General features: G+C 41.1%; 2 protein-coding genes across 3 annotated transcripts in view; both read right to left on the reverse strand.

The window, feature by feature from the left end:
- Positions 1-7,522, reverse strand: part of LOC115175619 (unconventional myosin-Ig) — a 62,118-nt gene extending 54,596 nt beyond the window's left edge. Inside the window, exons 1-6 of the mRNA XM_029735001.1 lie at positions 7,146-7,522; positions 4,708-4,916; positions 3,267-3,360; positions 2,739-2,904; positions 1,988-2,041; positions 1,612-1,707 (exon numbers count right to left, since the gene is read on the reverse strand). Of these exons, the coding sequence (XP_029590861.1) occupies positions 1,612-1,707; positions 1,988-2,041; positions 2,739-2,904; positions 3,267-3,360; positions 4,708-4,916; positions 7,146-7,240 (714 nt within the window). The 5' untranslated portion in view covers positions 7,241-7,522. The remainder of the gene's footprint in view (positions 1-1,611; positions 1,708-1,987; positions 2,042-2,738; positions 2,905-3,266; positions 3,361-4,707; positions 4,917-7,145) is intronic.
- A 1,568-nt stretch (positions 7,523-9,090) lies between these two features.
- On the reverse strand, positions 9,091-12,500 carry LOC115175620 (uncharacterized). Of its 2 annotated transcripts, XM_029735003.1 has the most exons (5): positions 12,415-12,500; positions 11,840-12,035; positions 11,530-11,618; positions 11,392-11,421; positions 9,091-9,305 (listed from the first exon to the last, which is right to left on the reverse strand). In XM_029735003.1, exons 2-5 carry the CDS (start codon positions 12,015-12,017, stop codon positions 9,255-9,257), a joined length of 348 nt encoding a protein of 115 aa, XP_029590863.1. In that variant the 5' UTR covers positions 12,018-12,035; positions 12,415-12,500; the 3' UTR covers positions 9,091-9,254. The 2 variants fall into 2 exon arrangements, with proteins under 2 accessions (XP_029590863.1, XP_029590862.1); XM_029735002.1 differs by lacking the exon at positions 9,091-9,305 and having other exon boundaries at positions 9,523-11,421.
- Positions 12,501-12,503: the final 3 nt, after the last annotated feature.

Here is a 12,503-nt window from a genome sequence, read left to right on the forward strand (position 1 = left end):
TGTCTCTTTTTGTTTGAGCAGTAGCGATACGTTTATTCTCTGTTTTGACCGTGTTATTTCAGTCTGAAATAAATAACATGTGTTCGCTCCCAGCTGCGCCTTGGTCCACTTCTTCCTTCCTGCACGACGATCGTTACATTACCCTAGGTTATTTAACGTTATTCTACTTTACTTAACATTACTTTACTTTACCTTAGGTTATTTAATTCTACTTTACTTTACGTTACTTTACCCTAGGTTATTTAATGTCATCCTACTTGACTTTACTTTACATTACTTTACTTTACCCTAGGTTATTTAATGTCATCCTACTTGACTTTACTTTACATTACTTTACTTTACCCTAGGTTATTTAATTCTACTTTACTTTATGTTACTTTACTTTACCCTAGGTTATTTAATTCTACTTTACTTTATGTTACTTTACTTTACCCTAGGTTATTTAATTCTATTTTACTTTACGTTACTTTACTTTACCCTAGGTTATTTAACGTCATTCTACTTCACTTTACATTACTTTACTTTACCCTAGGTTATTTAATTCTACTTTACTTAACATTACTTTACTTTACCCTAGGTTATTTAATTCTACTTTACTTAACATTGCTTTACTTTACCCTAGGTTATTTAATTCTACTTTACTTAACATTACTTTACTTTACCCTAGGTTATTTAATTCTAATTTACTTAACATTACTTTACTTTACCCTAGGTTATTTAATTCTACTTTACTTTATGTTACTTTACTTTACCCTAGGTTATTTAATTCTACTTTACTTTATGTTACTTTACTTTACCCTAGGTTATTTAATTCTACTTTACTTTATGTTACTTTACTTTACCCTAGGTTATTTAATTCTACTTTACTTTACGTTACTTTACTTTACCCTAGGTTATTTAACGTTATGCTACTTTACTTTACGTTACTTTACTTTACCCTAGGTTATTTAACGTTATGCTACTTTACTTTATGTTACTTTACTTTACCCTAGGTTATTTAATTCTACTTTACTTTATGTTACTTTACTTTACCCTAGGTTATTTAATTCTACTTTACTTTACGTTACTTTACCCTAGGTTATTTAACGTTATGCTACTTTACTTTACGTTACTTTACTTTACCCTAGGTTATTTAACGTTATGCTACTTTACTTAACATTACTTTACTTTACCCTAGGTTATTTAATGCTACTTTACTTAACATTACTTTACTTTACCCTAGGTTATTTAATTCTACTTTACTTTACGTTACTTTACTTTACCCTAGGTTATTTAATTCTACTTTACTTAACATTACTTTACTTTACCCTAGGTTATTTAATTCTACTTTACTTAACATTACTTTACTTTACCCTAGGTTATTTAATTCTACTTTACTTTATGTTACTTTACTTTACCCTAGGTTATTTAATTCTACTTTACTTTACGCTACTTTACTTTACCCTAGCTTACTTAACGTTATGCTACTTTACTTTACGTTGCTTTCCTTTCTTAGAGACAGGTGGAAACACTGTATTCACAAATTAGTGTTGAGTGTCTATGCGTTTTGTCCAGCAACCAATGTCATGGTAAGGTTGTGGAACTACTGTAGAAGAGTGAAGGAGAACTCACAGTGGAGGCAGCTCCTTCTCTGGTATACACATAGTTGACAGGGTCTTTCTGGAGGTGAAGTGACCCCAGCATTTCCTCTGAGCCTCCACGCAGTAACTGTGGAAATACACACACATACAGTACAGTACAGAAGTTGAATTGGGAAAATGTGGAAACATTCATTACAAATGATTAATCTGTAATAGAACGAATCAAAATATCCTTTTCCACCTGTTCCTTTTCCTGATCCAGCCAAACATGTCCTGACCCAAACAGCCATTATTAATCATACTTATGACTTTATTTTAACAATATATGCAATTTAGCAGACGCTTTTATCCGAAGTGACTTACAGTCATGCGTGCATACGTTTGACCAGTAAAGATATAACATTTACCTGATAGAAGGAGTGGAAGTTCCTCTCTCCTCCCTGCTGCTGAACAACCCTTGACTTTGCATGTGGGAACAGAGAAAAATACATGAATACACACACATACATACACACACAAACACATACACACAGGCCGCAAGTTTAACCAACCACATAACTCCAATACAAGACAGAAGAACGGGGTTCAGACAGTTCACTGATCCACAGTTAGTAAGGTTGTGTCTGTGCAGTGAGAATGGATGACACCGTCGTTCACACAGCCCCACTATGTCAGATGGTGTGATAGGCTAGCTCATAGAAAGGATAAAAACAGCAACCTATCTCATCATGCCCCCAGGCGAGCCCTTCATTATCATTCAACAGAACCAGAACAGAACAGGGTGTAATTCACAGGCATTTCTATTCATGGACCCACTCTCTCACTCTCTCTGCTTCACCACCTTTATCAAACATGTATGTTCCACCACGAAATGAAGACCAGAAAGTGAATAACTTTTCAAAAGAAGACTATGGACACAGACAAATATTAAGTATATTCCTTCACTATTGTATACTCCTTCACTAAAAAGCCTGTTCAATCTCTGTTTGTAGTCCAGGACAAGGTTTAATCTGTGTCTGGGAAACTTGGCCTATAAATACGACTTCTGTTCAAACCATCCAATCAAATCTCCCCGCCTATCTGTTAAGTCCTTCCCCTCACTTCAGGCGCCAATCACTGTATGTCTCTCTCTATCCTATCCAATCATATTGCTCTTACCTTCTCCAGCAGGTAGTTGTTAATATGGCCGCCGGTGGGGTCGCCGTTGAAGTTGAAGTTGATGTCCATGTACTTGCCGAAGCGGCTGGAGTTGTCGTTGCGGTTGGTCTTGGCGTTACCGAAGGCCTCCAGCACACAGTTTGACTTCAGCAGAACGTTCTTCACACTGTGTAAGAGAGGAGAGGGTGGTCATCATTGATAGTATCAGGTGACAATGTGGCCCAAATAGTGAGAGGGGAGGAAGAGAAAAAAAGAGAGGTGAATTGGAAGTCCTTTCCACCCTTCAATTGTGAATTTGTGTCTATGACATTGAGACTGACACAATATAACCTTGTCTCTGGTCTATTGTACTTCTGAGGTTAGGGAGGACGCCTGATGCATAAGACTAAATGCAATATACTGAAGTTCCTATCAGAATCAGAACCTGTACTCTAACCCAGTCTAAGATGTAGTTATTTAACTGGGAGAGGAGAGCCTCCTGTCCCCCAACACCTTGCTGACCCCTGACATTTGACACTGATGACTCACCTCTCAACCTCTGCTCTCTGGCTGGGGTTGGTAATAGCTGCGATGTACTGCATGATGTACTTGCTAGCTTCTGTCTTTCCTGCTCCACTCTCACCTGGGACACACAGACACAGACCATTAATAACAAAGAAGCAACTCACATATAGCAGTACATGTACATTACTTGAGTATTTTACCACAGATACTGGACATATTAGTAGACATACAGTATATTTGTACTTCCACGATATGAGATCATACATGGTAAACTGAAGTCTATTTATGGCATGAATCTTCTTGAAGTAGTTATTGACTGTCAGTCACCAATCACCATGTTTTTATTCCTCTTTCTATGACCGTAAAGTAGCCTGCTACACACAGCAGATGAGGAAACAGGACATTATGAGCTAGTGCAACTAAGAAAAGACCATTGCAGCAACAGTGAAGACCAACAAGCATCCTGGAGGAAGTGAGGAACTGAGAACACTCAGAAACTGTAGACATTGGCCTTTTCTCAATTAGATTAGCTGTGTCCTCTCTGGCCTCCTTTTAAAAAATATCAAAAGTAATCGAGGAGAGGGAAATAAGATGAAAATGCACTGGTATGAAATGAGACTCCCCTTCTTCAATCGGACGTCATCAGGCAAATTACGTTTACAGGGTGGAATCCCCATTTTCTTTTATAAAGTGATAAAAACAAATGTAGCAAGTTGTGACAGACATTTTATAGATAAACATTAAGTAGAGTATTGTTTTTAAATGTGTCCATGCTTTTCTCTTTCAAGAAAACAACAGCTGATTCAAAGGGGAAGTGGCAGATTTCAAAACTCTTCCGCGAAGGACTCACAAGTGTAGGACTCGTAGGATACAGTACACTTGTGCTTCCTCGCCAAAAGGAGGCTATCGAGGAGGGGAGGACTGTCTTCCATTTGCCTGCTAACGAATTGACACACTCCTCGACCACACAACCGCATATTGGTTTCCGGGTCATGGAGAGAGGACGGAGGACAGACTTTTGCTCAAACAAGAAAACCTCATAGACACACAGAGTGGCATGATGGGGTCTGCAACAGGACAGACTGTGAATAGATTAGGGACCCTGCTCAGCTCTACTTCCCTCAGTAAACTATTGATAACAGGGTGCTACTGTATACGCCAGGAAGCAATACTGTGGCATGAATGTTCCATCACATGCCCTTAGAAATATTACATTCATAAATCAACAAAACTGTCCTCTTTTTTATATGAAGGCAACAGGACATAGCCAGTTAAAAAAACTATTCATGCACCATGTCTTCTGAACTGCTCAGAAACCAGCAAGGTGTGAGTCAAACAAGTTAAGCAGGACTGTGGTAAACTAGGTAAAAGATGAGGGTTGGAGTATGAGATGGAATGAATGAATGAATGAATGAATGAATGAATGAATGAATGAAAGAGTAGGAGACTGGAGTCTGATGCAGACCTGATATGACGATGCAGGTGTCTTTGGCCCGTCTCTTCATGGCCTTGTACGCAGCGTCGGCCACAGCGTACAGGTGGGGTGGGTTCTCGTACAGCTCCCGGCCGCGGTACGCGTCGATGGCCTCTTTACCGTAGATGTCCATCTGTTTGTAGGGATTGACTGATACCACCACCTCACCTATGAAGGTGTAGATACGGGCTTTCTCAAACCTGCCAGGCACACAGACAAACACAGACACAGAGTTGAATTTATTTTAGCTTTTTGAAGTATGGTTTTATATTTTTATGTAATGTCTTCATGTAGCATTTGAGTATACTTGAAATGACTTGAAAATTGTCCAAGTATCAATGTCCACAACAGAAACATAATTTTGATATGAAACAGCCAACTCGTGATAATAACGCTGTAACAAGGGGGACCAGAATAATTTGTGTCACAGCAATGCTTATATAGGCTATATATAGCCTACAAATACCCACACCACATTCAAAAGTCAGTATCTAAGTCTCCACCCCATCAACACCAAAGAGAGAGATGTTTACATAGACATTAGATAACCTATTTTACAGAGAAACACCCTGAAATAAAAACGGCAACATATTTTTGCACCTAAAGTCAAACCGCTTACCCTCAAGAGAACACACCCCAAAGGACAGGAAGTGACACAGGTGGGAAGTGAGAACAGGAAGTATGTACAAATTATGGCTCAAGAGGGGTTTCCACTAGATAACTCAGCCATAAAGTCAGTTTCAACAGCAGTGCAGTTAAGGTTAGAGTTAGGTTTAATGGGTGGAGTATAGCCATAATTATGACTTTGTGGCTGTGATAACTAGTGACAACCCACAAGAGGTGTCACTTCCTTCACCTTGTTTAACCTTCCTGGGTATTGGTTTGACTTGTTGTGGCACCTATTCTGCTGAAATTACACAGAATTGTCTCTTTCTATGTGTAAAAATACAATATGCATGAAATCATTAATCAAATCTATTTGCTTCTAAACCAAAAATACTGTAAATGTCACAACCTGTGATACAAACACGGGCACAAACAGTAATTTACAGTGTATATTAGATGTATACTAAGACCAGGAAGTGACAATGACTGATCCTAATAGTATCTTGATGGGCAATATTACAGGAAAGCTTTATTTTATAAATTCCTATCTAACATCAAGTGGCCCTGAATGTTTCTCCAGACATTGCCATGGGGCAAGTCTGGTCAGGCAGTGCATGATCAAATGAATGGGAGATTCAGGGAATAAGAATTGTTGCATGCATTGCCTAGCTTACCTTCTAGGGCAAAGGCCTGACTAAAACACATGGGCTACATGTGAAATGGAATCCTATTTCCTATTTATTCCCTAACGTACACTAATTTTGACCCACTATATAGGAAAGGGAATAGGATGCCATCTCAAACGCACCTGTGGACTATGATGAGAAAAGTGATATGAAACTAGTGTCCATATGCTAAGAATTTGTGAGCTGTATAAGATCTCCAAAATAAATAATTGACATGTTATTCTACTGTAAATTCTTGAGTGATATGCTACTGTAACTCCTAGGCTTCCACTGGATTCTAAAGATGTGGTGCTATGTGGTTTCTCAATACTGTCTCAAGAGAAGGGCATGTCACGACGTTACCAAACTTGAGAGATAAAAGTGTGAGGGCGAGAGAGAGAGAGAGAGCTGTGCTGTCTGACAAGTGTTGGAATGGAGAGATGCTGAGAAGGGTGAATTTAGCAGCAGATGCAGTCAGTCACACCACACCCAAAATAGAGGAAAAAAAGGTCACCTGATTCACTCAAACTCAACAGAATACGTCACTGAGAAAACCAATCAGAAAGGGTGGGCTTTTACAGGAAAGTAGTTCCCGTAAGTGTGAAGTCAAACAAAACGAGTTTAGACTCAGGTCTTGACCAATGGGTTGATGACGTATTCTTGACTTACAATGCATCTATTTATGTGACCGTTTCTATGGTGATAGCAACTAACTGGACATTACAAGTTCATATCGCAACCACTGAAAGTGGGCGGGAAAGTCAAACCAGAAATGACTCATCCTTCTCCTTTTCCTGTCTCTCTCTCTCTCTCTCTCTCTCACGTTCTATACAAGTCAACTTCTTCACCGTGGTTCTCGTACAAACAAAGAGTTTATAACACTCCTATTAGAGAGGCCCTGAAAAGTTGCCATTGTTGTGAGGCTGATGAGTACACACTCTCTGACAACAGAGCTCTCAAATATTAAGCTGTGACATCACAACCCTACAAGCACACAGAGTTTGAGATAACAGATACATATACAAGATTTGAGGGCCCACAAAGTCATCAGTAGGTGTCCCCATGACAGCTTCATCTCCATCCCTGTGTTACAGACAGCTGCTTTCTCCTCCCCTCTACCTCATCCCTACCAGAGGAGACTCTACAATCAGGACATACCTTAACTTCAGATTCTCCATAAACTGCTCCATGTTCACCTCATCCAGAAGGACAAAATCCGACTTCCCAAACTCCAGGCCCTCCAGCTCCGCCATCCTGACGGACAGACAGATAAACAGAGAGGAAGGAACGAACGAGGACTGAAGAGAGAAGAGAGAGAAGTGAAGGCAGGCAGACTAGTGCTGCTGGGGCCCGGTGGCGTGCTGTGGGTGTGGCGTAAGTCTGTTCTTTTGTGGTGTGGTGGATTCTGGGATGGTGTGCTGCTTAGTCAAGTCACTGAGGGCTGTGGTCGGCATGCTGCAGCACGTCATCCTCTCAGTGGTGTGTGTTTATGTGAGTTTGTGTGTGTGTGTGTGTGAGTGTGTGTGTGTGTGTGTGTGTGTGTGTGTGTGTGTGTGTGTGTGTGTGTGTGTGTGTGTGTGTGAGAGAGAGAGAGAGAGAGAGAGCGAGAGAGCTGGAGGCACACACTGGTTGAATCAACATTGTTACATTGAACCAACATGGAATAGATGTTTAATTGATGTCTGTGCCCAGTGGGAGAGTGAGTATGTGTGTTGTGTTTGTTGCGGGTATATATAATGTACATAACGGGACAGAGAAGAGCTATCATTAAATACATACAGCACTTCTGCATCCTCCTCTTCCTGCCACAGGCCTCCAGACCTCCTTGTTTCCGTGGGAGACAGACCACAGTGAGTGAACCATTGCAGAAGCTCTCTCAGGCTCTCCCTCTCACTGTCTCTTTCTCTCTTTCCGCCATCCTTTGCGTGTATCTCCATCTTTCGAGCTCTCTCACTCTCTCTTTCCTTCTCTCTGTCTTTCAGCCTCTCCCTTTGCATGCCTCTTTTTTCTGTTAAGACTTCACATATTTGACAGAAAATAAAAACAGAACAGAGACACATAGGCTCTCTCCACTGCCAACCATGTACAATTAATCCTGTAAATCTGCTGTAAATTTGGGAACAACGTTCCCTTATCTCCTGGGAAGGATCAGGGCATTTCCTGCTTCTGACTCCACAGCAGCATTCATCATCCCCCTGGGGTTTGTCATGAGCTAGACATCAGGCTCATCCTTATCAGACATTAAACCACATCATAATTGAAGGCAAAATATTTCTGTAAAAATTGCGGGATTGACCGATTCCTGTGTAGACAACCATCCATTTAAGACCAAGATTTCCACTCTGTTTCAACAGTATGGTATTTTCCAATGCAGGACAGGTAATCTGGCTCCAGACACGAGTCAGAACGTATGAAGAGCAGTCTTCTACCAACCTCTGGAAAAGGATGGTGATACATTGTGTAGGGGTGGCATCAGTGTATGAGAGGACAAAGAGGGATTCAGTCTTTGTCAATATTGCCAAATAATAAAATGTAGTTAACAAACTAAATCTATTTTCTTACATTTCAGTCAGTGTACTTCTGTCAGCCTCTGAGTCGCAGCCTTAGTCATTGGTGGTCATCTAACATCTTACATTTCAACTCATTGACAATGACAGTTATTTGTTTTTCTACAACATGTGAACCAACGTTGTTTGGGAAACAGTGTATGATGAGGCAATGGACCTCAACATAAAACCTCAAAGCACTCATTAGCTAGGAGTGGTTTTTGCTTCTCTAAAGCTGCGTTTACACAGGTAGCCTCATTCTATTTTCCACTAACAGTATTTTTTAACAATCAGATTAGCTCTTTTGCCAATAATTGGGGGAAAAAAACTGAATTGTCTGAGTGTACAAAACATTATTACTTAGACTGACCAGCTGAATCCAGGTGAACCCTACAGTATGATCCCTTATTGACGTCACTTGTTAAAACCACTTCAATCAGTGTAGATGAAGGGGGGGACAGGTTGAGACAATTGAGACATGGATTGTGTATGTGTGTCAAGAACTGCAACACTGCAGGAGTCAACATGGGCCAGCATCCCTGTGGAACGCTTTCGACACCTTGCAGTCCATGCCCTGACGAATTGAAGCTGTTCTGAGGTGTTCTTAATGTTTTTTCATAATATTAAGAACATGCCCCATTACCTCATAAGTATCATTCCATAGACTGCACTACCACTCACCCCCTCCTAACCTGCTTATCTCTGATCAGCACTTCCTCTGTCAGTGTGTCTTGTGTTCTGTCATGTCGACTGCGTGGGGCCGCCTCACATCCTGTGTAGAGAGGGGGGGGGATGGCTGCGTCAGTGAGCACTTCCTCTCTCATCTGCTTCTGGCTCCATCATCACACAACATGACACTCTGAGTCCAGAAGTTACACACTCAGAATCAGTCTGACAAGAGGCACACAACCAGATACTTAGGCAAAAGCATAGAGGCAGACTGACATAGGAACAGAACTAAGTGGAATGTGGAGTCAATGACAATTCTAAAGAGAGAATATGTTGATTTTAATCTATGTGAAGTATTTAAATTAACACGTTCCATGACAGTTTCCACAAGTGATTGAATTGAAGATCATCCCAGAATAGGCAAATCGTTCCAAATAATCAACACAGATAGATTATGATGAATCATTAGGCTACATTGAAAGTCTACTCCAGAAACGAATTGCGTTTTCATTTGCATATTTTCTACAAAACCTTTCGATAGTGATTTAGTCTCAAAAACAATTAAAATAATAACAAATATCACAGCAACAAAAAAGATTTACAAATATAATACATTTGTCATACTCTGAACCCTCAATAAATATAAATAAAATCAACCACACTTATTAACAATAATAGTTTAAAATCAGACCATAAGAAAGAACATATTAGAATCTGTCATAATCAATTTGCCTAAGCCAAACTGTATTGAACATTTTGCCCCACATCATAACATATAAGGTATTCAAGATATAAACCGCTAAAGCCAATTTTATTATAGGTGTCAGAATCTAAACTAGTGACTTGTTATGGCTTTTCTTTTTTCCTGGTAGTATATTCTTCCAACCTGCTTTGTTAGTAGGAAATTTGGTAAGTAATGACTTCTTTTTCATCACTGGCATCTGAGCTCCAGCAGAGGGCCCTCCCACATCATCCACCCGTTCTTGCCCAGAGACGTCCCTCTGTGTTACTCTCTGCTCCTTTACTTTCTCCTGTGAATCAGAGTGACTTCTTCCCCTGTGACTGGGGGTGGATGTATAGGGTACTGGGCTTCCAGCCCTCTGTACAGTCCGTCCATGCCCAGAGTCACCCTGGTACTTTGAGGGGGAGTAATCTGGTACAGCAGCAGACACAGGGACATGATGCCATGGGATGGGTGCATCCTTCCTTTTGGGCAGACTCGATAGAGAACTGCTTCTCTTGTCCCTTGAGCCCCTGTCCAGTGCCCTCCCTGTTCGCCCGGCTGGTGGAAGTTCTAGGGGTTTTCCCAAGAGAATCTGCATCATGTCATAACTGTCCCTGGAAGGCCCTACAAGGCGGAGAATATCTCCGACCTGATTGACGAGGACAGTAGGATAAACACTATTATACTTCTGAATCAGTTTACTAATTCTAACCTGATTGGTGTGATCGAATGTTTCCAGTGGGATTTCTTGGGTGCGTAGTGTTGAGTTGAGTGTAGTGAGATAGTCTTGCAGCTTTTCCATAGCACTCTTTGGGTTCTTCCCCTCGAGGCTAACAGAACTGATATCGGAACATTCACTAGGCTGCACATTCATTTGAATGTTGTTGCTTCCAAGAATTGTATCAATGTCCTTTTTCCTGAAGCACTGGGCATAATGGAGCACATCTGCATCCATTAGGAAGGAGACCACACTGCGAGACCTGCTGGGAGATGGGTTCCTCCTGTGGGTCACGTTGGCCCCATACCCTGGTGCCAGAAGACTGGGAGATGGGCTGCCACTCCGGGGGCTGGAGAGGCTACAAGGTGACCCTGAGTCCCGTGAATAGTTGGTAGGGGAAGAAGACTGTAGGACATGTGCAAACTGCTCTCCATTGACTGAAATAGGACTCCTGCTCCCAGCATACATAGGACTCATGTTCCCAGAATGCATTGCGGTGCCATTGATGTGGTGCATCCTGCTGGAGGCTTTGTAGGTCCCAGAGGCATGGCCACTGAGACTGGGTGTGGAAGGGTTGTATTGGGGCTGGTTGTCTTGGTGTAGGAGCTGCTGCAGTTGGGCCTTCACTGCTCTGAGCTTCAGAAAGGAGCCCTGGACAAGCAGCTGACCATGTTTAAGCTCGTTCACCTTAAAGCCATGGATGTCTAGGAGTCGCCGCACCTCTCTGTCATTGGGGAACATACTCACATCCAGAGTTGCCTTGACTGGCATGTCCACCTGTGATACACACAAATAAAACAAAACAAGACAAACATTAGGATTGAATTACACTTGAACAATATGACAATATGATATGTAATACAAGGGACGGAGGCTTTTCCCTACCTCAGGCCTGTCCACTACTCTGACTTTGAGACAAAATTGTTGTTGGTCCACCTCCAACACATGGGTCAACCGCGAAACATGGGCAGCCACTGCAAAAGATAGAGGGTAGGTTAAAGAAATGATCAAGTATTTGTGGTGGTTTTATGTATCAATAAATTCAGGGGGAAAGAGTAGCCTACTTTAACACATACTAATATTGTGACATATATTCATTGCATCCATTTTTGTCTCTGATCCCCTTCATGTCTAGTTCAGCCACTGAATATATATATGTAAGTTACCCCGCCATCAGTTACAGTAGACTGCCTACCTTCTGGTTCCTCAAATATGACAAAGGCCTGTCCCGGGCTATCAGATGGAAACAGCACTCTCTGCACCTCTCCTCCCCCGTGCCGTGGTCGTAGGAAGTGTATAGTGAGCTTGTCAACCATTCTGTCAGAGGCAAGGATATTGGGGACGCCAAGAACCTCCACGACTATACCCTCCATTGTGAAGTTCTGTCAACACTGGAGAACGAGATGAGCAACGTGACCGAAGTTGAAACCACATCATGCAAGTAATGGAGACTATAAAGGCCATGTAAGGTGAAAAACTGAAAGTTACTGAAATTAAGCATTTTAACAGTACGAAATATTCCATTGTACGCAATATAATCTTACATTAAATTAACTGTTTATGGATATGTCAGTTAACGAAGAAGTTATTCCAATCAATGTTATTTGTTTGGCAATGTTGTTTAATCCCTGTCAAAGTTTCCCACTCGTTTTCGACCAGTTTTTCCACTAAGAAAATACATAGCAAAGATGCTGACGCATGTTATGCATTTTACAGAATGTCTTGTGTTTTCTTTTTCCTAAAAATGGTGTAATTCGAACCTAAACTTACCTATCTATCTAGTGTAGTCGTTCGTTCAAAATAAAGGTCGTCACTATGCATTTCGAGAAAACCGAAAGTGAAAGGTGCGCATTTTTCTC

This window comes from Salmo trutta, chromosome 36, assembly GCF_901001165.1.
Source record: "Salmo trutta chromosome 36, fSalTru1.1, whole genome shotgun sequence".
Lineage (NCBI taxonomy): Eukaryota > Metazoa > Chordata > Actinopteri > Salmoniformes > Salmonidae > Salmo > Salmo trutta.

Coding starts and splice junctions, on each gene's coding strand:
- LOC115175620 (XM_029735002.1), bottom strand. CDS start 12,017: ATGGAGGGTATAGTCGTGGAGGTTCTTGGCGTCCCCAATATCCTTGCC. Junction 11,619..11,839: donor CATATTTGAGGAACCAGAAG/GTAGGCAGTCTA, acceptor TATCTTTTGCAG/TGGCTGCCCATGTTTCGCGG. Junction 11,422..11,529: donor GAGTAGTGGACAGGCCTGAG/GTAGGGAAAAGC, acceptor TGTGTATCACAG/GTGGACATGCCAGTCAAGGC.